This window comes from Squalius cephalus, assembly GCF_949319135.1.
Source record: "Squalius cephalus genome assembly, chromosome: 8".
Classification (NCBI taxonomy): Eukaryota; Metazoa; Chordata; class Actinopteri; order Cypriniformes; family Leuciscidae; genus Squalius; species Squalius cephalus.
The window spans coordinates 13,839,409-13,864,362 of record NC_137129.1 but is presented as its reverse complement, the minus strand read 5'-3'; the positions used below and the strand labels follow the sequence as shown (position 1 = coordinate 13,864,362).

At 39.6% G+C, this 24,954-nt stretch overlaps 1 protein-coding gene across 2 annotated transcripts in view; it reads left to right on the top strand.

Moving 5' to 3' along the window:
- The window catches only part of jarid2b (jumonji and AT-rich interaction domain containing 2b), a 112,192-nt gene that overhangs the window by 40,443 nt on the left and 46,795 nt on the right, over positions 1 to 24,954 (top strand). For both annotated transcript variants that reach the window (XM_079879449.1, XM_079879450.1), the window contains exons 2-3: positions 11,772 to 11,907; positions 18,323 to 18,434. In XM_079879449.1, the coding sequence (XP_079735575.1) occupies positions 11,772 to 11,907; positions 18,323 to 18,434 (248 nt within the window). The remainder of the gene's footprint in view (positions 1 to 11,771; positions 11,908 to 18,322; positions 18,435 to 24,954) is intronic.

Sequence of the window (24,954 nt, the reverse complement as noted above, 5' to 3'; positions counted from 1 at the left end):
GAAAATTCCAGTTTCATTGAGAGATGAAGAGCTTATCTCACATATGATGCTGACACCAGTGTTATTTTAGTATTATTTACATATTGTTATAGTATTTATTAATATTTAGAATTGGCTTTTTAATTTGAATTTTAGTTGTAAAGTTTTAGGTTTTTTTGTGCTCATGTCTTGTTTTAATATTTCTGTTTAGCTTTAATTTCAACTTTCAACTTATTTTATTTCATTTAGTTGGCAAGGCAACTTCTAATCTAATTTTCGTTTAAATAAAAATATTAGATGAAAAACTTAAAAGAAATAGTTCACTTGAAAATGAAGAATTCTCTAAAAAATATATTTTAATAAATACCCCTCGCACACATGGGTGGTCTAGAAATAATGCAAAATGCAGTTTGAAAATACAGCAGATTTCCCCAGTTTATTCTGCATTGGCATAAAGTTAATTTTGGCCCCTGCCGGCCTTGTTCAAGAGATTCAACTAGAGTTTCCAGGCATATTCACTATGTTGTTGGCTTGCAGTGGCATATTCTTGTATTTTGCTGATGCTAGTTGACAGAGAGAGATTTTTTTACAATTGTCCCAAGTGCTTAAATGCGAATCCTCCTGTATTTTTAGCGCTGAACTGTCAAGAATTGACCGATAATGCTGCCGATTTGCAGTGGTTATGAGTTTATGAGCATATTTCATACATTTTATGACTCTGGTTTATAGACTGAAATAATGGTCCAGTTCTTCTGTTATTACTCTGTAAATGGAACTGAGATGTTTTAGCAGAGACATTTCTTTCGAGTTCTGACTGCCTGAGACGGCTTTGGCCAGTATCAGTAGAAACCTGCTTTACGGTACACACACACACACACACACACACACACACACACACACACACACACACACACACACACACACACACACACACACACACACACACAGACACACAGACACACAGACAGACACAGACACAGACACACACACACAGACACAGGACGCATGGAGATACTGAGAGGAGGAGAGGTCAGGGCCACGGAGAAGTGCATGTAAGACATATTGCTGTGAGCAGGACACTGGCTTCTTGTCATTTGGAGGAAAATTAAAAAAGGTTTGTGCATTTATATAGGAGCATGACACATCTCCCATGTTTTGTCAGCTTAGATAATAAGTCTTAGATGACTGAATAATAAATCTAAATGTGATGTCTCTGTTAGTAGTCTGTATCTTCTGTAGTAAAACTATCCCATGTTCTTAAGAGGAACATTTTTAGATGTTTCAGATTAGGTTGTAGTTTTGAGATTTCAGCATCTTGTATGTGTACAAAGATCTCATAAACAACTTTAAGTTGTCATTTAACCGGTAGCAGTCCATTTCCCCATCATCCACTTAAGCTGAACATCCACTGCCGTGTGTGCCAGTTGATGGCTGCACTTAGCATAACATACACTGCCCAGCACAAATGTATTGATTGTACATGATATGGATTGTTTTTTGAGCGCTCAGAGTCCCTCAGGTGGCTGAATTGACTGTTGTTCATTTTTCTGAAGTCCTCATCTTATATGTATTCTTGATTAGATGGCAAAGTTAAATTGCTTTGTGGAGGATTTAGAATTTGCTTTTGTCTCTTTCTTTCTGAAAGTAATACATTTAGTAAGTGAAGGAGTGTTTTAACAGCTGACTTTTGCTAAGCGGTAATAAGCATGCTGTTTACTTGTTTTGACTTCTTCTCTGTAGTTACTCTGATTTTAGCGAAACCATGTGTTTCCTTACATAGATTCCCCAAACCCTCCGCCGCCAGCTTAAACTCTTACATATGACTCGGAGAAAGTCATGTTTGTCTGCGTGTGTGTTTCAGCATTAAGAGCTTCCGCTAACTCTGCACGTGCTCTTTAGAGGCCCAAACTGAACAAGGCATTTTAGGGTACATGAAGGGAAATTACTGTTGACAGCTCTAGAAGCTGAGATGTTGCAAGATAAAACCTGTTTTTGAAATCTTTTGTGGTCCAAGGTGACGTAGCAGCTTTAACCATTGTGACCCAGATGGCATACCAGGTCAAAACTAGGTCCAACAGTTGGTAGTCAATACCAGTTTTAACCAGCCATAATCATAAATGACCTACAGTATTGGACCTGCCATAAAACAGCAACTATCTTGCGTTAGCTATAGTTGGATTTGAGGTATTGGGATATATGATCAGATCTTGTAAAATTTGATAATTGTTTCTGTTTGTTCTTTTTCAGCAAAATATATATTTATATTTTGGGAGCATTTTCCGAAGTCTTTCAGCTAAATGTTTTTTACGGTCCCCTCTCATGATGCTTTTATCAATCAGTTAAGCCCAACTTTCAGCACAAACTGGTTCACACACTTGAAAATCTGTTTTCCTTCCATCTGTGTGTGTTTGTGTTATGGTGGGTGGCATGGCTGTTGTGGGTTTGTACACATCTTCCTGTGCCACCCAGGAGAAACAAGAGTTGCATTTCCTCTTAAATCCCTCCATGTTGATTACACTCTTTGATTTTTAGCTTTGTTCCTCTCCAACTGCTGCCGGAGTGGAGAAATCTCCGTGTTTATTTATTAAAGGCTTGCACAGGCTGTAGGGCGACCTGTCAGATCCATTAGACGATCTGTCATCAAAAGAAAGAATGTGAAGGAGAGGTTTTATAAATTGTGGAAAAAGGGTGTTAAAGGCATGGAGAGGTGGGGGTCTTGGGTGTTTGGTTACGGTGTGGTGCTATAAACGCGTTTAGCAGAGCTTCATTAAGACTTCACACAATGCCGACAGGAACTCTTCAGTTTCATAAGGCTGATCTCTGAACCAACTCCACAAGGCCTTTTTTCCACAAATGTCATCTAAAAAAAAAGGTTACATTTAAGGGTAGATTTACGATTTAGTAACTAGGCTATGTTATAAAACAATAGAAGTCTGATGTGTCCTCATTTAGATAAATGCATATAGGTAAACATACAGTATGCGTGCATGTGTAATATTTTGCTTTAATAAGGGGTGTGTGTGTGTGTGTGTGTGTGTGTGTGTGTGTGTGTGTGTGTGTGTGTGTGTGTGTGTTAGTCATTGACAGCTACATTATAATCTCCCTTCATTCTGCTGGTGTTGAGTGTATTGATCCAGTAAGACTGAGCTCTGAGATCTCTCATGCTTTACACATCTAATGTGTGGGGTTTCCTTCCAGTCACACATTGCTGCCTCTGTCCAGAGCGCTAACACTGCTGCTAATGTGTGTGTGTGTGTGTGTGTGTGTGTGTGTGTGTGCGAGTGTGTGTGTGTGTTATTCTGCACACTTTAAACTCACACGATCAGCTCTTTGAGACACTGTGTGGTTTGTGAGTGCATGACTAGACAGTGAATCTGCACCTGCTGAAATCCTCAGAAAGCCATGTAGATATCAGCAGAACAGTCAGAATTCCCAAAAATGCTACACTTTCCCAACCCAATTATGTATTTATTACATATATTTGCAGTTTTAATTAATTGGCAAATGAATCATTGGCTAATTAGTTTAAACACATTTCCCCCCAAATCCGCCCACAAAATGTGGAAAAAAAAGTCAGCAGATCCCATCTGAGTCTAAATGATCTATATAAAATATAAAACATCGATCCTACAAAATGACTGATGTCAGTCTTGTTTGCTATGTGGCAAGATTGAGATTTTATGCTTTTTTTTAATGTAATTTTGTGGAGAATTATAGACAAAATGCAGGCTTTACTGCAGTGTGGTTGCTGTCTTCAAATATTGAGCTATTTTAATAGATCAAGTTAGCCTAATTTGGGTTCTTCAGCCCTTTTGGGAGACTTTGGAGCCGTTTGCGCCTGCTTGGAAAACTCTGTGTGTGTGGGGGGGGGGGGGGGGGGGGGGGAGAGTAGTTTTATGGTCTAGGAATTCTGTTCAGTCAATTTATGACATCACATCAGAGGAACTTGGTCACAAGGCCACTGTGCTAAGTTCAACATTACATCAGACACACAACTCCCTTCATCTCATGCAAACAACCATTCATGTCCAGCTCAAGAGGTCACGTCTGTTAGATTTGAGAGAGTTCAGGCTGACCACATGCTCTTCTATCCGATTCTGAGCTCTCCTTCCTGTTTCTGTCGTATGGTTTAATATTGATCAGTCCTAATTGCTCATGACTGTATGGTGCTATCCTTTTAAACACATGGTCCTTGTTGCATGTTTAAAGTGTAGCTTTTAGGTGTGTGGTCTCCTGCAGTCTGGGACAGATATCAGGCCTGTTCAGACTCACACTGAAGGAGAGCATTTGGTTAGAATTACGCTGCATTAATACCCTGCCTCTCCTATGCTGTTAGGACATTTCATCAACCACAGCAGAGAGTTAGATCTATTTAGCCCTCTTTTTTATGTCCAAAACCAAAGTGGGTATTATGGAGTAGGCTACACTTATTCAGTCCTATAACGCACCCTAAATAATGTGTACATTTAATGTACTCTCAACGGCTAGCCACAAGAGAAAATCCATGTACTGTGAGAGTTGCGCCAAATTAATTGCTGTGTTTTGCCAAAAGATGGCGTTTGCAGTGCTTTTCCTTCACTCATTTAGTTGACTATATTTGTGGAGTAATGTAGTGAATAGTGAGTGAGGGCATAGGGGCCATTTCGAATACAGCCTACGAGACCTTATTTGGCTTGTTCAGGTGTGTTTAATTAGGTTTGGAACTAAACTTTACAGGAAGGTGGCCCTCCAGGACAGAACTGGACACCCCTGGCCTATATGATCTTTGATTTACTGCCACATGACTGATCATCATCATCTCAAGCACTGCTCTCTAGTTGCTTTATCTCTCTGACTGTGTACCTTTCCATCTTGTTTTCCTTCCCCTCTTTATATTTGTCTGCTTTTCAGGAGGCTGCTGAGGTGCAGATCTGTTGTGTTAATTCATCAGCAAAAGCCTGGCCAGCTTATGTCTCTTGTTTGCTTCTAGAAAAAACTGTGGGGCCCCAGTCCGGGTCTGTCGTGTATGGAGGTTTTGTTGATAAAGCCTCTTTTTATTGGACCAGCTGTAGCACTGAAGGCGGCCACCTCTCTCCCATAACCTGTAATTCAGTCTGGCATTTATTTATTTCTGTAAAAAAAACGAAACGCTCTGCTTTCTTATAAATCTATTACATTTTGGCCAGGGCTCCGCACTTGACAGCAGTGACTGGCGATGGCAATTTGTCACTCAAGCATGTTAAGCTTGGTTGTGCTGTCCATCTGCAGGCTGCCTGCGGCACAGCACCAGTGCCAAGCTGATCAGCGGAGCGGAGTTGAAATGATAACCGCTATCCTGTCTCGACACAGACTTCCTTTTGCAACCCTGCAAAGTCGCTGCAAGCATACCCACTGGACAGAATAACATGCAGAGGAGTCAGGGGTCCCAATCTTTCAATTTGAGACGATGTGAGTCCGCTATAAGCAATTCAACGTATTCAGGATTACCTGAAAGCTACAGGCAAATGAATTTAGTCAGGGTTGGAGCTAAACTCTGCAGGAAAGTGAATCTCAAGGGCCAGAGTTGCCCAGCCTAGATGCACAGTGTCCGTGTACCATGTTTTATTTTCTAAAAAGCGTCTTTCTCCATTGAAAGAGCCGTGTTTTCTGCTAAAATATGGATGCAGAACCATAAGCAAAGTTGCAAGGTTTTCAAATTGCTTCCGGAGGATCATGCTCCAGCTGAGCAACTCCAACACTACAGGTTCCCTTGGCTCTGCAGTAGAGTGTGTGTTGCATGGACATTCCAATGCAGTGAAGTAGAGGGTGTAATGGGGTGCCTCTATTGGCCTCCTGCACCGGATCACCTCTCTCCCTCTCTCTGTCATCCCCTCCATTGCTTTTGCTCAGAGCAAACAAAACAAAAGCACTTTCTTGTCATGGCTGACTCTAGCTGTGCCTCGCTTTCAAACCAATCACCCTAAATCTGCTTACGGCAGACCAAACAAGCGTAGACATACGCTCTGCGGTGCTGACCCAAATCTCAGGCAAATACCGCTATGTGTGCTTGCTTTTTTTTTATTCCTCCAACATCTGGAGGACACGTGTAAAGGGAGGAAGAAGCGCTTTAATATTTTTGCTCTTTAAGGCCATCTCTCCTGGCCTCCCCCCCCCCCCCCCTCCATTGCTCTGTCTTTTTCGAGGAATTCGTGTTATAACAAATTTCTTGATGTTAAGAGAAAGATCTCAGTTGGCGCTTGGCCTACATTCTTTGTTGATAAGATCCAGGACTGTGTGGCTATATTTAGCGTCTTTCATCTGAACAGGCTTCCAGTGCGTTTTTAAAAGAGCCCTTTCGCGAAAGTATAGACCCCTCCCTGCCTGCTAATGAATCCATTGTCATTACATATTCATCTGGGAAAGAAGACGTATGAACTTCCTACATACAGATAAAGGAATTCATCTTTTGTTCATTCATGCTTTCTTCAATGTTAATGTGATGTATTCATTTTACGATCTGATTGACTGATACTTGGTAGAAGAACTCTTCAGTGTTCAGGTTTCTAAAGCAAAGATTTTGTCATTGGATAGTTGCTAGAAAAGTTTTCTTTTGAAGCTACCTTACACGCATGTACGTTCAAGAACCAGTACATTTTTGCTGAAAATTGTTTTATTGTATAATCTAGTGGATTTGTTACAAACTTAGTGTTGATGGTTGTAACACATTTTAGCATGCTTAGCAGATTGTTGGCTGATTGTGACTGTTAACACACTAAAGCATATTCAGCAAAGTAAAACTCTGTGAAGTCACATGGTAAATGAATTCCCTTTAAATAACTACTGCTAAAAATATTAAAGCTAAATATAGTCAGCTTTGTTAATCAACTAGTTAGTCATCTGAGGCTAACAGAGCTTTTGTCTTGTCCATTGTGGTGTGTGCATGTACTTCTAGATTCAGTCGCTCTCAGGGTAAGCTAATGCTGCTGAACAGCCTGTCTGGAGGGGATGTTTGCAAAGAAAGATTGCAATAAAAAGGGAAGTTTCTCTGACTGTACAGGTCAGGAAATGCATGCTCAATGGTGGTTACAGACAGATGCTCTGTGTTCATTTAACCTCTGTTGGGTCTTTAAACCTTCGAAAAGAAACTTTGTATTTACGTAAAGCAAGTGATGTGTGTCTTGTTGGCTAGTGGGGATCTTGCATCCTCATTGCGTATGTCCTCATTGGAATGCTTGAAGTATGCTAGGAGCCCCAAGTCTCACTTGGGCCGTCTATGTGATGGGTCTGTGTATGCATGAGTGTGTGTGAATGAGAAACACTTCTCCTCGCTCTGTCACACACCCATGTGCTCCTGGTGCTCATTAACGAGGCTCAGAGCTCCTCCGGGATGGAGCAGAGGGGGTTTTGGGAAGCAGGGTGAGTGTTCGTACGTGCAGCGCGGGTAAGTGGCGTCTGTTAGCTTGTGCCAGCTCTCGGTGTCTAGTCACATCTGAATACCGGTGCTGCCAACCAACTCTGCCAGTCTATGAATGAGCCTGGCATCATCACGGTAACTGTCAGGAACAGTTTTCTGATGCTTGTCTTTCTTGCAAGTTTTGTTTGACAGAAACAAGTTTGTGTGTATGTACTTGTGCAGATTAGCTTCCTGATCCTTAAGTCCAAAGTATACTTCAGTTTTGTAACAGGCGAACACATAGCCTTTCAGTGTGTACTTCATTTGATAGCATGTGCAAAAAAGCACACGACTTTGTCCAGTTTTTGCACTATTTCTCTTTAGAAGTTATGACCAATTACAAAATATCATTGTACTCGTTAATTAGAATTGTGGGTATCTCTTGTACACTTACAGTACACGTGTATTATGCTGATTATGAAGTTTATGGCACAGGCACTGTACACATCCTCTACCGTACATGTAACAACAAACTGTATAATAGTATACAAATACAGTATACTTTGGGCCAGAAAACATACTACATGCTAGTATGCAAATGCTTGGTCAACACATTGCATTCGTACAACGCTGTCTGTAACAAACCAGTGTACACAAGGAGGGGCAATAGAGTGACCTTCAAATGCTGTCGAATTGAATTTTGTGTTGTTCAGTTAGCTAGCTATAAACATGTTGACAGTTTAATTAAAGTTTGGATTACTTGCTCAGTAAAATTCTCTTTGACCTGTTGTTCTGTCAGTACAATAGATGATTAGTTGAGAACAAGTTGAACATTTTATGCTGATACCCTCTATAAAGGCCACTCCGACTAGACTAACAATGCGACACATACTTGTTTTACATTTACATTATGTACATATACTTTTGTTCATACTTGAATTGTTTTATGGCATTTCATATTGTAGATGCAGTTTACATACTGCTAACTATATACTCTCATACTGTATGAAAAAAAAATTGTTTGTTTAGATTCACAATTAAAATTACAATCATGACAGGATCCATAGTAAATTTAAATGTGGGCATTTCGATTCATCCCAATTTTTAGAATTCTTAAATGCCAAACTGTCACTTGTAAAGAAGCGTAAAATTAGCTTTAAATGTATGTTATATCTGTTCTGAGATCAGCATGTTTATAATGTGACGCTCATGAGAAAGGTGAATTGCCATATGTTCAGTTATCAAAACTTTGCAATTAGCTTGCAATTGACTCCTAGAAGCCTTGTCAGTTTGCACATCAATGGACGCTACAAAACGCAATCTAACACTGAATATCTGTAGTTGTACACAGCCTCTGAGACTTGTCATTTGTTTAAACATTGAAGGCCGAAATATGATCGCTCCATTCTTCTGATCGTTGTTTTTATTGCAGACTAGTGAGTCGTACTGCGCTCCTACAGCTCTGTTAACGCCAGTATCCAGCTCAGCATTTTTTTTCCGAGCTGGAATGTTATATGTAGCGCAAGAAGGAAATAACTGTGGCGGTTTGCCAGGCTTTGAGAAAAGGGGGGCGACGGAGAAGGAGGGTGGAAAGGAGAAAAGAAAACAAACTTGAAGGCAAAGCGTTCGTGGTCGGCTCCCAGAGTTGAGAGAGGAGTTTTTCAGACGGAGAGGTGTGTGCGTGCTCTGAGCAGTAATACTCTATTCAGAGAGCAGCGCTGGCTCGACGCCAGACCGCGAGGTGATAGTGAGCGCGGGGTAATTGCTGCCTACCCAGCAGCCTGCTGGATTGTGCTCTTGGGATCCAGTGACAGCATCACGCCTCTGAGCGCTTCAGCCCACCTTGCCGTCTGTGCGGAGCGCTGTACGCACACTCGCACGCTGTTATTATTGCCGTCTCTTGGCATAGGACCCTGGCCACAGCGTATCAGTAATAATATGTAGTTGATTCTTTAAACTGACTCTTAGAATCATTTGCTAATTCTTGTGTCTGTGAGAACTGTGCTGTGGTTGAGCTGCGGCTTTGCATGCAGGCTATTTTGAGCCGCGCTCTGTCTGTGTGTGTGTGTCTCTAACGAGGTGCTCTGGTGGTTTCACACACCACACGCCCAATCAGCTGCTGTCAGGCTTTTGCAGCGCATCAGTGCGTAGAGGAGTCTCGAGGTGTGTGTGTGTGTTTGTTGACATGTCTGCTGGGAAATCTGATGTTCACCTGTCAGTGTCAGCCCCCGCACAGGAACTCATGCACATGCACACACTCCCATGTCTTTTGTTTCACTAAGCCCCGCCTTCTGCTTAACCCCACAGGAAACAATGCCACAGTGCAAACCTTACATTTCTAATTGGGCATTTCCTCAAGATTTGGCAAGGTTTATGTTTAGAAATCATTAAATTGGCACAAAAAAAAAGCACGGTAGCTTTCAGTTAGAGTTAGCGATGCTTGCTGAAGGTTTATGTCTTTTATAATAACTTGCCGTTAGTTAAATTCAATAATTTTGTTCGTAATCCTGGGTTCAGACAATATTTTTGTCTTTTACGATAATTGCTGTGTCAGATTATGCGGTTTTGACTCCTAAATTCTTGCCATGTCGTGGACCAGAAACATGTCAGACTATACTTTGCTTCCCGACCAATCATCGCTTGCCGTCTTTAACGATGTGTGTGCAATCAGTGATGTCATCGAGAAGACTGAACTAATGACTGACTTCCGGAAACAAGAGCGTAAACAAACAATGGTTATACTAGCTTAATGCTAATTCCATTACTCACCGGGTTGCTAAAGAATTTTCAGCAGCCATTACTCCAGTCTTCAGTGTCACATGATCCTTCAGAAATCCTTCAGAAAGAACGCCCTAGCAAACACATAGCAATGTGATAAAATCCTTCTGAACACCATGGCAATGGCATAGCATCTCCTTGACATCCACCTGCTACACCCTAGCATTGTGGAGGCAAGTTTTGCACATGCAGTCACCACTTACATTTCCAGAAAATAATAGTCTAGTTTGGTGTTTTTGTGTTTTGTCGGAAATCAAAGCATCACACAAAGAGATCTCTTCCCGGAATTTTATTTAGTAACAGTTAACCAAGGTCAAAATGTGTTTTTTTTTTTTTTTTTTTTTGTGTCTAACTGACATGCTTCTCTTTTAGTAAAGTGACTGTGAATAACACAACGGCATGGGAATGTCTGTAGTTCCCCTCTCGAGACGAGAGCTCTGAGATAGAGGAAGCAGTGTGTGGGAAATAACAATTTAACTGGCTTTCCGAATGATAACAAGTGCATATATGTGCAACCTCTAGTGTCTTTCATCTCATCTACGATGAATTCCACTGAAACTTATGTACTCGCTATATTAAAATATATAATAATTTGCTATGGTGCTCTCCCTTGCAAATCTAGCAGATTGAAAGTGAATGATAGTGTATTACATTAATAATCATTACTGAAATATACACAACTTAGTAATTTACTCAAGTCCTTCCATTTAAATTCACCTTTGCTGTTTTGTGCCAAATCCTAATTTTTGTACATCAATGTTACGATCAAGTCATTCTGTAATGTATTACAGTTGCTGTCAAAGCTATACATATTTAATCTATTAATGATAGTGTAATTTTAATTGTTCCCATCACCAGGACCATTTTGACATCAAACAGAGAAAATTGTGTTGCAATACATATTAGTTCCTCTTATCTGACTGCTAAGACATTGCAATGCCCATTTCAATCAGTCCACAATTTTAACTGTGGACTGTTATGCTTTTGTACAGCTTTTATAACATAGATATTCACAGCTTTCTGGACCTTTTTAAGACCTTTAAGAGAAGAATCCTGATGATTACTGGCACTAAATTTGGCGAGCGCACTACAGTTTTAATTCTATACTAAATAATACTACCGTTTGGGGAAGGTCTACAGTTAAGCACATTTAAAGAATAACTTCTATAGCACACTTTTGCTATTTATAGCATGCCTGTGAGAACCTGACCTGTGTGAGTCATGTTGCAAATGATTCTATAGATAGATAGATTCAGAATTGTTATCAAGGATTGTTGTCTCACGCACTGACCTGTGTGAGTCTTGTTGCAAATTATTCTATATATAGATTCAGAATTGTTATCAAGGATTGTTGTCTGGAAAGGAAATTGTATTTTTTGGAAAGGAAGCTCTTGTCTTTGTTCCATTTTTAAAATGTCTCTAAAAGATGATGCAATTTTTGAAATAGTCCAAGATCAAACAAATAATTGTTTCTAAAGAATAGGGGAAATGATGTCATCATGAACCATCACAATAACACAATTTGATATTTGGTGTAGAAGTGTGTTTGTGCGCATTTAAGTGTGCAACAGGAAAAGTGCTGTAGATTGGTTTAATTTGTGTACTCAAGCAGCTGCATTGATGTTTTTCTCTACTATAGTGCTGATCATCTCTCTCTTTACAGGATGATAATGATGGGATGCCGTGGTCGGAGGAGCGGGTGGTGCGGAAGGTGCTCTATCTCTCACTGAAGGAGTTCAAGAGCTCACAAAAGCGCCAGCTCTGTGACGGCCTCAGCAATGGGAGAAAGGGACCTAATGGTAAGACACACTTTCAATGTTTTCTTCACTGAGCATCTAAACACTCAGATTTAACTTTTTGTTCAGTTTTTCACCAGTTTGGTACCATCACTTGATTGTTAAAATCTCAGTTATTAGAGCATGTTTTCCATCAAATGTTTGCAAATATACATATTTTAGCTTCGTTTTAGCATTTTACCTTTCAGTACAGTGTAAACATCTACTTTTGTCTGGTCAAAGGAAGTTCCTAAGGAGGTTTCCAGTGAGTGTGTGTAAAAGTGCCATATGATCCAGGTTACTTCAGAGCTTTCAAAGTCATCTGATAGCAGCATGTCTGACGTTGCAGCTTGGCACTGTGGGATTTCACTTCACACGGGCCTCAGAAAGCCAGAGCTTTTAATAAAAAGAGCTCTGAGACTCTAAAGGGAACAAAGAACAGGCCTCATACGTACGAGTCTGCACAGCCACACATAGACAAGAGGGAAAGCCTTTTCTTGATATGGGCTTACCCTTTTTATCACTCAGTTGGGAAATGGAAAGAAAAATAAAAGAAATACAACAGATGGGAGACTTTATTCCCTTTCACCACTTGATGGCTTCTGTCAGAAGTGAGAGGACCCTTCTCAAAGACTTTACTTGGAGAAGACAGCGCATTTTAATTGATGTTCACAAAACAAGGCTGTGAGAAATAGAAGTTCAGTCTACATAGTATGTCAACATGTATTACAGTTAACTTTCTAGTAAAGTATTGTTTCACTAATATTTGAGATCACAGAGGTAAAACTGTTGCAAAAACGGTTTCATGTTACTTTTAAGGTCCTAGATCAAGTCTTGTTTTAACAACAGAGTTCGTTGTCTAATGTAAATATTTTCGAAATATATTTTTCAGACATTTTCAGTGCTTCGTCTGCTAAACGATTGATGTTGACAAACAGCATATCAAATGGCCTGTAGTCTCTCACAACCTTGTTTTGTTTGCAAACAATTTTCTCAACTACTCTGAACAAAGTTTGTTGCATCTGATCAGGTGATTGGCCGGGGACAGGTAAAGCTCATCCCAGTGGCACTAACAACAGCATTTCAACCCCCCATCCCCCCCCCCCCCCCATGTAAACATGAAGAGAGATCAAGCTGAAGGGGTTTCTGTCGAGACTATGGCAGGAGGCTTGATATACAGTCTCTGAATAATCTCTTAAACTGATAATATGCTCGTATCACAACAGCCCTTAATCTTGTTTTCTTGTTGTCGTATGCGTTAACGATGCGTTGTTACCTCAGGGTAGCAGTAATCCCTTTGAACGTAGGGTGTTTAATGAAGGGTGATACACAAAGTCTTTGTTCACAGATGCGAAAGCTCAGCATGTTTTGACATGAAAGGATCAGCATCAGATTTACCTTCCATCCGTACATTAACAATAACGCATGATCTATCTATCTATCTGGCTATCTATCTGTCTGTCTGTATGTCTGTCTGTATATATAGACACTTTTTTTGTCTGTTGAATCACTTCACTGTTTGTCAGCGTGTCAGCATTTTTGTGACTTGTTAACAATTCTATCTAAGGAAAAAGCAATAATCCAATAGTTCTTTGTTTCTGTTTTGTTTTTTGTTTTCTATTTGTTTCTGCTTTGTTTTTTGTTTTGTTTTGTATTGTTTTGATTTTCACAGTCTCAGATCATTTTAAATGAAGCTCATTATAGTCAAGGCCCAGATCCGTGAGTGTTGGAGAGTCTTCACACGTGTGAAGGAACCAAACTCCATGTGATGGCAGCTCCTGAAACAGACAAAAGGGGACTGTCTGAGTACATGTTTTAGCTTTTGTGTTCCAAACAATGTGGCACTGGCGTCCATTTTGTGGCAACGTTAAGAGGACAAAAACAGTCTTGGCCAAAACAACTGCGTCTGCCACAACAGACAATACATCCTATTACTAAAGGGGGTGTATTTTAGACTTTTGTAATATTATTTTTGCACCAAACCCCACTTGCAATATTAGTCAAGCAGAGTTTTACAGGATCATTTTCCTACCTCTCTACAACCCTTAAAATTAAAACGTGTGTGTGTGTGTGTGTGTGTGTGTGTGTGTGTGTGTGTGTGTGTGTGTGTGTGTGTGTGTGTGTGTGTGTGTGTGTGTGTGTGTGTGTCTTTAAAGGAACCGTATGTAAGAAATGTATTTCAATTAATCATAAAATGGCCCTGATATGTCACTAGACATTAAGAAATCATGTTAATTTCAAATACTTATATCACTGACAACAGTAGTCCAGCCAGGATATTGTCATTTAAAAGTGAAGTTGCAGCCCTTAACTGATGTTGATTGTTGTCATGTTGTGTTTTGACCTGATGCGCCTCCCTCCACCTATCTACTAATCACGAAGTCAGTAGTGTTTCGGCATCCGGGTTGCCAGCTCTGCTCTAGTTACCAGCTACAAACGTGTCGGATAAAAAATGTCTAACGTTACGAAACCTAAAAGACCTCGTTATGAATCCGAAATACGTCGTGACAAAGTCCGAAATAAAACAAGGATTTGTATAAAAAATACAGCTGGTCGCTTTCACTTATAGCGTCAGCTAAATAAATAGCTGTATCTTTGATATCTGTTACACATAGTGACTTAGGCTTGTGCTTGTACTTACGTTAATGACCTACCGTTACCTACCGTTACAAGTTAGACTAACAGCTACTGTTCTAACAATGTTCTGTCATATACGAGCATCAGAGGCGGACAGAGTACACAGCTTCATTACTTGAGTAAAAGTACAGATACCCCTTGCTAAATTTTACTCAAGTACAAGTAAAAGTACTACAGTCAGATGTCTACTTAAGTAAAAGTACTAAAGTACTTGTTTTTAAAAGTACTTGAGTATCAAGAGTACAAGAGTACATTTTCTAAATATTGCATTACTACTGCCACAGTGCTTACATTGGTAAACACAGCAAACACTTGAAGCGAAAACTATCATTAACTTGTTCAGAAAATTGAAATAGTCTGGCGAGGTGGGGCCACGGCTTGGCACATTCCCGGGATGCGATATTTTTTTCCCAGGATGGTAGGGGAAGACTCATGAATATTCATTAGGGAAGTCATCCCTGATTGGTCTGATGACCTACCCCTAACCCCACCCCTAAACCTACCCATCACTGGGGGTCTTATGACCTCCATAACCCCGCCCCTAAACCTACCCGTCACTGGGGTTAAGACCAATCAGGGATGACTTCCCTAATGAATGTTCATGAGTCTTCCCCTACCATCCTGGGAAAAAAAATATCGCTCCCAGGATGGACCTGCTGCGTCTTCATCCATTGTTTCGTCCATGGTTTCTTCTCTTATCTAAATCTGACCATGGAGTTGACTTTGGCGGAAAGCTGAAGGTGATTGCTGATAGGCTGTCCCAATCAGTGGCGCCTGCACAATCCAATCACATTTGAGAGGGTTTCCGAGATGTTTCTTTTTTCCTTTTCCTTTTTTTTTTTTTTTTTTTTTAGAAGAAGTAGTAATGGGTACTCACAGTTATGGATAGAAATGTAGTGGAGTAAAGAGTACAATATTTGCCTCTCAAATGTACTTGAGTAAAGTCATGAGTACTCCCCAAAAATGATACTCGAGTAAAGTACAGATCCCTCAAAATTGTACTTAAGTACTGTACTCAAGTAAATGTACTCAGTTACTGTCCGGCTCTGACGAGCATACATCTTTACGATTATATTTGGCTAATCGCCATTAGTAAATTTTTGCGATACAAAAATGAAGCATAAACATGAAGCACTCTCATGAAGCATAAACATAATTAACAGAAAAAAAACGTACTGTGTAGGACTCGTCACTTGCCATTGGAAGCTCCTTGTAGCAGCCTAAGTTCCTGCTGGATCCTGCAGCCTAGCTGGCAACCTCGAGTCGGGGGGGAGGGGGAGGGCATACACCTCTCTACAGTAATTTGAAAGTGATTGCAGTATCAGTTTTGACCACAATCTTACATACGGTTCCTTTAAGACTAAGTAACAATAAACATGCCATAATTATTTGTAAAATTCTGGGAGGTAAACAATGCCAACTAGTCAACACAAATAATTTTTTTCCATGATATGTTGTTCCTAGAATAACATAGTAGTCAGTAAAATCATTTTTTTTAATGGAGCATTTTTTTTAACCTTTAGACAATTTTTGTTGTTGTTGAAGAATCATATTATGATACATCAGGTTTTTATGATACATACATTATTATAAAGTGACAATATGGAGCTCATTCTTGAGGAAGAAAAAAACCCTCAGACTGATCAAAAGTATGCAATTTGGTGAAGTTTCTTATGTTTAAATGGCAAGTTTTTATTTTAAAATACTTCTAACATGATAAAAGGTATTCTTATTCGTACTTCAGTAAAGGTTTCAAAGCAAAAATGAACGGTGGGCATTTTGAGTTAAACTTAAAGTCCTTTTACTTGCTAAAAAGTATGAACTATCAATCAGACAAGAGAAGGCATGTAGTAGATTGTGTACAACAGGTTTTTCAGCAAAGTTTTGATCACGTTGATCATTTAGAGGCCTTAAAAATTTGTGTTTCAAATATGATAGGGTTAATGAAAATGGGAAGTGTAAAGATATAATGAATATGCACATCTTTTTTAATTCTCAGATCAGTTAAGGGCTGGGCCAAGGTCACCGGCCACTGAAATAGCTCCTAACCAGGATGCGGCAGGCATCAATTTGCCTGAACAAGCAATTGCATGGACAAGCAATTTGTGTCCTTTAGTGTCGTAATTCAGTCTAGATGTGCTTTGTGTTGTGATTTACATTTTGCGCATCAGTTCTGAGACGATACACTTCTATACCACATTTCTACATTCTCTTTCCTCTTCTAAATGAACTAATGCTAAAACTAATTGCACATCATAACACCACACTGCTCATGCAACATTCCACTCTCTGTGGAAACCAGGAGGTGAACGTAGATGCTACGGGCTTAGTTAAACACGCATAAAGATTAGAGGCCCTGAAGGACAGACGCTTAATAACCTGTCACACACTCTCCCGGCCTATAGAGAGAGAGAGAGAGAGACAGGACGTTTGGCTCCGCAAGACTCCGACTGTCTTTCACACAGCCACTCAAGTGAGACCAACATATGTAAAACACGGCGCGGGAAGCGAGCAGCCCGCGTTAAGCTGTTTACATCTGATCCCTCTCCACCCACGTTGGCTTGGCTTGGCCGGCTCTCTCTGGTTTTGGCTTCCCGTGTCGTGATGAAGGCAGAGGCTCGCGAGCTTGTTTGTTCTTGCACTTGAGGAGTCGTTTTGAAAATAGGACACAAGTGTGTGTGTTTTTTTTTTTTTTTTTTTTTTTTTGCTGCTTTTCTATTTTAAATTAAACCATCCCAATTTTCCCAAAGACAATGTTTGGTCTTATGGGAATAGAGCTCTTAAGACTTCACTTGAATGCTTTGAAGTTCAGCCATGTTGGTCCAAATATGAGAGAGAAGCAATTTTATAGTGTTTCATGTATGTGTTGGATTGCAGCTTTATTGTAGTTTCTTTCTTCTCCAGTTGTTTTACCAGCTTGTTTGAGATTTGGTGTCCAGCTCTGGGAATGTTTGGTGATTCTGGATATTCGCTTAACGAATGTTACTAAACACGGAAATTAAATCAGCTGAGCCGTATAAAGGAAGTTTTAACTTCGTAATCCTGGTTTATCTAGCGTTAATGGCCAGAGCTCTTTAGATGTTGTTTTACCCGTTTCCCAGTGTTGAATGCTGACCCGAATAAATATTTTTCTTACTCTTAATGTGAAATATTTATTATTTCTTTATTACTTCTTTTTCCTCATTTCATTGTAATCATCACGTCCATTGTTTTTGAGACCAATATCAGTTCCAGACACGTGAAACAAAAGCTTATGATATTAATCAGTGTTTATTCGCCAGTTGAAACCCAGTAGCGTTGAGATGGAGTGTCGAGACAGAGAGGCGGAGACCTAGTTTTCCACTATAAATATTAATTATTGTATTAAATAAATAGAATAGTCATGAAAACACGACTCTACTGAATTGCAATTAATTATAACCAATACTACTGCTAAGCCTGATATCCTGCTTACTTCACCAACTTTCTCCCTAATTGTTTGTGTAATGATGCACTGTCCCGTTTTTACAGCCTTGAATTTGCACAAGTTAACTCATTGGTAAAAACACAATTTCAAAGTTGACTTTTGTCAGATGAAATACTGGTACATTACAAAATGTTCTTGCTTCTACAGTTGGACTCTAAAGTAAACCATCTCCCATTTCCCATTTGCTCTTGCTCCATTTCAGTTCTGCATTGCATGATTAAAATAAAACCATGCTGTGGTGATATTTCATCTTAAGTTAAAATACATGATGCATTGCATCTGTAGGTTGTCACTGTTTCTCATGTTTTTTTTTGCTTTTTCTTTCTCTTTGTACAGCTTCCTTGTCAAATGGGCAGCTGAATGGATGTGGGTCTAAGGGAGGACATAAAGAGGATGGGTCTCTATCTCACACAGATGGAGGCGGCGAGGGCGGCCCGGCCAAAAAGAGGTGAGTGACCCACTCTCGCTCTCTCAGAGGTCAGTGTTAAAGAGTCGGTTGGATCCCTGGCGGGTAAATCCAGCTGAGGCAACAATTTTAAAAACAGCTGTTGTAGAGAGTATTAAAAGAGATGACATTACTAGGACACAAGTATGGCGTTCTCAGACCGAGATATTTCACTTACTGAAGATGTCAGACTTCCTGTTTTTAATTTCCCCATTTGTTTCTATTTCTGGCTTTATTTAGCAGAAAATGACAGTCAGAAAAAAAATGAAGCCGCTTCATTAAAGGAGTCTGAGGACCATATAACAAGTGGTAATTCTTTAAAATGAATTGCTGTCATGGTCGTTTTTAATTAGTCACTTTAAGACATGCTTAAACATTTTTAATTTTTAATTATTAATTAAAAAGCAAGAGAGTTAATGTGTCCAAGTGCAGTCGGTAATTAACTATTCAGCGTGTAATTTTTTAGGATGTTGTAATCTGTGATTTGGAAAAGCTCTAAAGAGAGAGGAGGGATGCAAGCAGCTTGGTGAAGAAACATAATAGACAGGCTTTTTTTTTTTTTTTTTTTTTTTTTTTTTTTTTAGCTGTGCCTTTGAGGCAGACGCTGGCTGGAAAATGGTGAGAAAGACAAGTTATGGGTCTTTTTCAATCGGATAAATATAAACTGCTAATTTCCCCGACCACACTGAGCTTGCAGTGCACTTTGTGCTGTTGATTCATATTTTTCATCAAATGACCTAGTTGTGTTTGGATTCCGACAAAGCAGCTCGTCTTGTGATTTGTGTGATATTTATTGGTGGAGTGGAGGACTCAAAGGAATTGTTCACAGAAAATGAGACTTCTATCATTAAATCATCATTTCAAACCTGTATCTTTTCTTACGTGCAGCACAAAAAGAGAAATTGAGAATATTGTAGGCTACTAGTCATTCTTTTCCCTGAATTTACAATGAATTGTGAAGTTTCAAAATGGACGCAAAAGGCATTTTATTGCTTTGTAGGAGAAATAAGTCATCATTCTATGGAAATCTTGAAATCTGCTGTAGTTCTTTTTTTTTTTTGCATGGTCATGAAAGAAGTGGCTGTGTCCAATTGTGTGCAGTCTAATGAGAACAATATGCTTTTGTTTGGCCAGGTTCTACAATATCAGATCTATAGTTTTCAGATAATTTAATCCCAAAATTCATTGCAGAAATCTCAGTGAAATAAAATCATCCAAGATGGCTGACATGGAGAACTGTCAACTCTAAATATATGTCATTTACTACTGAAAAGTATTGATAAATAAATAAATAAATATATATGTGTATATATATATATATATATATATATATATATATATATATATATATATATATATATATATATATATTAAAAATGTTTTACCTGTGAAGCAGCTGCCTAAATGTTTACCTCATTCTAATTCCCATCTTTTATGTTTTTGGCATTATAACTCAGTATTTGAGCTCATTGCCCATCTCCTTTCAAACAGGATTTGACTTTGATCTGAGTGTATGGCCACATTCAATGCTCAATCACACATTCACATAGATGGGTGGCATTAGCATTATGGAAGACCTATTCATCAAGCCCACTGTTTAATGGCACAACTTTCATGGCGTGCCATAAACCCCCTTACAAACAGTTGCGTAGGCCCGCTGAAGAGGCTTTTCTTCCTCTCGAGAGTCTGAATTAATCCCACCACCGGCTTCGAGGGAACAAAACAGCTCTAATCGCAGGCGCCGCTTCAAAGACGATGCTGCCCAGCGCCCACCGAACGCCACACAACGCAGCACTTCCACATCGCAGCGGCCAGACCTCAGCAGATGTCCGTTTCAACCCCCTCCTGAAAGAAACATTCACAGAGACCTTCTGTTGGGGGTTCTGTCTATCAAGCCACAAGCACCTAAGGGAGAACGCAAGAGAGTAATAGCGTGTGTGCGGGCGAAGATCAGCGTGCAGCACCTGCTGCTGCTTTACCTGTCACTTAATACCCTGTTATAATAGTTAATCAGGGCGCTGTCCTGTAGACATCATCATTAAAACAGATTTTTGTGGAGAGACCGATCGAGTGGGAGGCAAAAAAGAGGCAGAGACAGTTTGAGATGGGCAGTGCAGAGATGCAAGTAAGGACAAAGAGCAGCAGATGCAGTGTAATCGGTAAAGCATTGTGGGCCGGTAAGAGCTCTGCCTACGACCTGGTCTTAAAGGGACAAGTCATTCAAAAAATAATAATTCTGTCATTTACTCACCCTCATGTTATTCCAATCCAGCATGACTTCTAAAGAAACATTTTTAAATGTTGTGGATTTTTCATGTAATTATAATGAATGTACACTTTCAAGTTTCAAAAAGAGCTTGGCACAGAAGCACCATAAAAATATCTTAAAAATGGTCCATATTGGTGAAAAATGGTGAACTTCGAGTTGTTATTCACCTATATTCTTGTTGTTAACTCTAGAACTGCTTATCTTGATTCAGTGAGTTGAATTCAAGAAACAAATCAATGTGATTCATGAATGAATCGTTCAGATCTGTTCTTGTACGCAAGATCAAATGAGTAATTGAAATGATCTGACTCAAAAGAATGATTTGTTTACAGATTGGAAATCACTACTTCATCCGTCCTTTTGAGTTTTATGAGCATCCATCCATCCATCCATCCATCCATCCATCCATCCATCCATCCATCCATCCATCCATCCATCCATCCATCCATCCATCCATCCATCCATCCATCCATCCATCCATCCATCCATCCATCCATCCATCCATCCATCCATCCTTCCTTCCTTCCTTCCTTCCTTCCTTCCTTCCTTCCTTCCTTCCTTCCTTCCTTCCTTCCTTCCTTCCTTCCTTCCTTCCTTCCTTCCTTCCTTCCTTCCTTCCTTCCTTCCTTCCTTCCTTCCTTCCTTCCTTCCTTCCTTCCTTCCTTCCTTCCTTCCTTCCTTCGCATACAGGTTTAAAACTACATGAGGTTGATTAAATTGTCAGAATGGTAATTTTTTGGAGAACTTTTCCTTTAATGAATCACTCCTTGTCTGACATTTGGCGTCCTATACTGGACATTTGAATGTGTTGGAAGTTTGTGTACTTGTGTGTGTCTGCATGCTGGGCTACTTATTAGGCATCTGCTGCCCACATAAGACGACAACAAGGAGTCTGATTGAGGCAGTGCCAACGTCTGTCACACCTGGCCTACAATAAACCCAAAAAAGAAAGTGAGAGAGAGAGAGAATGAAAGGGAGGAGAGACAGACAGAGGCACAGGTGCAGGGGCTGGCCAGGTTGCAAGGGGAGGGACATGGAAAGCCGTTTGGGAGAAGACTGCTGTTTGCATTCCCAGGATTGGGAAATAGAGAGGCCTCCAAGCTCTGCCAAGTGTCAAAGCAGCAACTTCCCATCCTTCGTTTAAAATCTCAGTCGCCTAGACGCGCTGAATACACACAAAACCCCAGTTAGAGGAGACAAGGGGGCACCAAATGTGGCAGGCGCTGAAGAGGCCTGTCCTTTTTAGTGTGTATTTGTGTTTACTTGTTTGAGAACCCTTCTTAAAGAGAGAATTGTTTGAATTGTTTGTGTAGTGGCTGCTCAGTTGCTGCCAAATTACTCTTTTGTGTTGGGCCAATGCCGCCTTTACAAACATTTCTTTGCTGTGTTGAGAATAAAATACTAGGCCATTTCTTAATTCCTTTCACACTATCCGTGTCAGTGTTCACCAGTGCAACTCTACAGGCAGCACATTGCTCCTAGGTCAAGTGTTATAACAACACTCAAAGTTTAAATGTAGTCAAGTTATATATCTATAAGTGATAAGTATGGGGTGATTTTTTTTTTTTTTTTTTTTTGAAAGAAATGAATAATTGTTTTCAGTAACGATGCATTCACGTTGATCAAATGTGACAGTAAAGATATTTATAATGTTAAAAAAGATTTCTATTTCAAATAAATGCTGTTCTTTTACATTTTCTATTAGTCAAAGAATCATGAAAAAAGTGCATCACAGTTTCCACAAAAAATAAAACCTCTTTTCAACGTTAATTTTAAGAAACGTTTCTTTAGGAGCTGGTTTAATGGCTGCTACGAATAAATAATATTTTAAAATGTATTCAAATTCAAAATGCAGTTTAAATGGTAATATTATTTCATAATATTACTGTTTTTGATCAAATAAATGCTGCTTTGTTGAGCATAAGAGACTTACTTTAAAAAACGTAAACGTCTTTCCAACCACAAACCTTTGAAAGGTAGTGTACATTAAATAAAGTATTAAAATATAGTATAAAACAGTAGTTGAGAGCATTGCATTATGGAATACATTATTGCAGTGTTTTTGGGTTGTATACTATGTTGGTGATTTGTTGTGGAGTTTTCCATGCACTCTTGGCACAGTATACACATTGCATACTATATTGCTTTTCAAATGTATTACTTTTATTACTTTCACTTTAAAAATGTAATATTCATGCACACATTATGCCTTCAGTTCATATGGCTCTATAATAGCCACATTGATTTTCCTCTAAATCTGCTGGTTGTGCTACATACTCCAATCCACTCTAATTGTACAACAGATCAATGTCTGCGATAAGCAAGCGATTAAACATGATTGGAATGTGACGCATGTTTTCGGAACCGCACTCAGCGATGAATTGAGAGGTATAGCGTGAGAAGACGACTCTCAGGTAGGCAGTTTGGCTCCAAACTCCAGTTGATTCACAGGGCAGGAATGTACTGTGTATGAGGTCTCAGGCTGAGGTATTTGCACAGCAGACAATTGTGGCTGCCTATTGGTTGGGGCCGGATAAGTGGGAGCAGTGGGCAATAATCTCAGCTTCTGTGGCCAGGTGTGTTAGGGCATGTGATTTTAATGTTACTAATAATGCTCAATGTTTTGAGTGAGTTGAATACACATCGGCACTTGTGTTTTTCTAGATATGCTTTTGCGGTCATTCTGATTCCTTGTCTTTTGATTTGCTCTAAAACATTTTGCCATGTTGAGAGCAGTGTTGAATGGCAGCCATTCTCCATTAACTGTGGGTTTGTTTTGGCAATGCCTCTGAGTTATGAACACTGCTCTTAAAGGGATGGTTCACCCAAAAATTCAAATCTAGTCATTTGAATTCATTGAACTCATTCATCAACCTCAATCTGTTCCAAACCAGTATGGCTTCTTTTTTTTCCTTCTACCCCGGAACACACAAAAGATATTTAAATGATATATTTAGCAGAATGTCTTTACTTCTCTTTTTCATTCAATGAAAGTGAATGGGGACTGGGGCTGTAGAGCGCCACAAAGGAAAAAAACTACAATAAAAGCATCATGAAAATAGTCCAAATGACTTGTGCTATATTTAAAGTCATATGATAGCTTTGTATGAGATACTGACTGAAATATAAGTCTTTATTCACTGAAATTCTTGCTTGACTGACCCAGTTCCCCATTTCACTTACACTCAGTGTCTCTATTTTCTCCACCAGTGTGTGTGTACACTAGTGTTCAAAAAAGTGTGAGGTGGGTGAGTTTAAAAAAAAAAAAGTTTGAACACCCTAGCAATTGCCTATAAACACCCTAGCAACACTCTTGCAACTGTCTAGCAACCACATAGCAAACACACACACATTTATGTGGGCAGGTGTAAATGGAACCGTTTTAACAAATCAGATAGCTATATGATCAGTAAAAACACATGAAGTGACCAGGTGTAAACAGGCCCATAGTCTCCCTCTTCATGGATCATATGATGCATATTGACAACAAACACAGCAAGGACCAAAAGTTCCATCTGATTGTCTGGCTTTGCTCTGTTTCGAGTATTCATGTTGCACAGGTTTTTGTCTGTCCATCGTGAAATAAATCATGTTCACAAGGTGCCAGGCTGTTATGATGAGCTAAGAACAACTTTTGCCCAGGTTTACGAGGGTCATAGCATTGAATCTGTTAAAGAGTCTGATTTTTGTTTGAGACACTTGGTAGCATAAACAGAATATCAGCGAACAGAACTGGATGTTATACTTTGCTGTCTATGACAGGGATGGGCAACTTCGGTCCTGGAGGGCCACTATCCTACAGAGTTTAGCTCCAACCCTGAAAAAATCACCTGCCTGTAACTTTCTAGTAATCCTGAGGACCTTGATTAGCTTGTTCAGGTGTGTTTGATTAGGGTTGGAGCTAAACTCTGTAGGACATTGGCCCTCCAGGACTGAAGTTGCCCATCCCTGGTCTATGATATAGTTGGTACATTACGTCTAGACTAATGGAAACTATGAGTATACATATTTTCTACAATTGTTCTTTAAGTATTACCTGCACTGTGGTTCATAAAGTTCAAAAAGATTATTTAAATGAGCTACCACCTCTACCAATTTGTTGCATGTCGGTCTACTATGGTGAAATTGATTTTACAGCAGATTTACCTGCTCTTAAATGGATAGTTCACTCAAAAATGATAATTATTTTTTACTCACCCTCAAGTCGTTCCAAACCTGTATGACTTTCTGTCTTCTGTCAATCACAAAACAAGT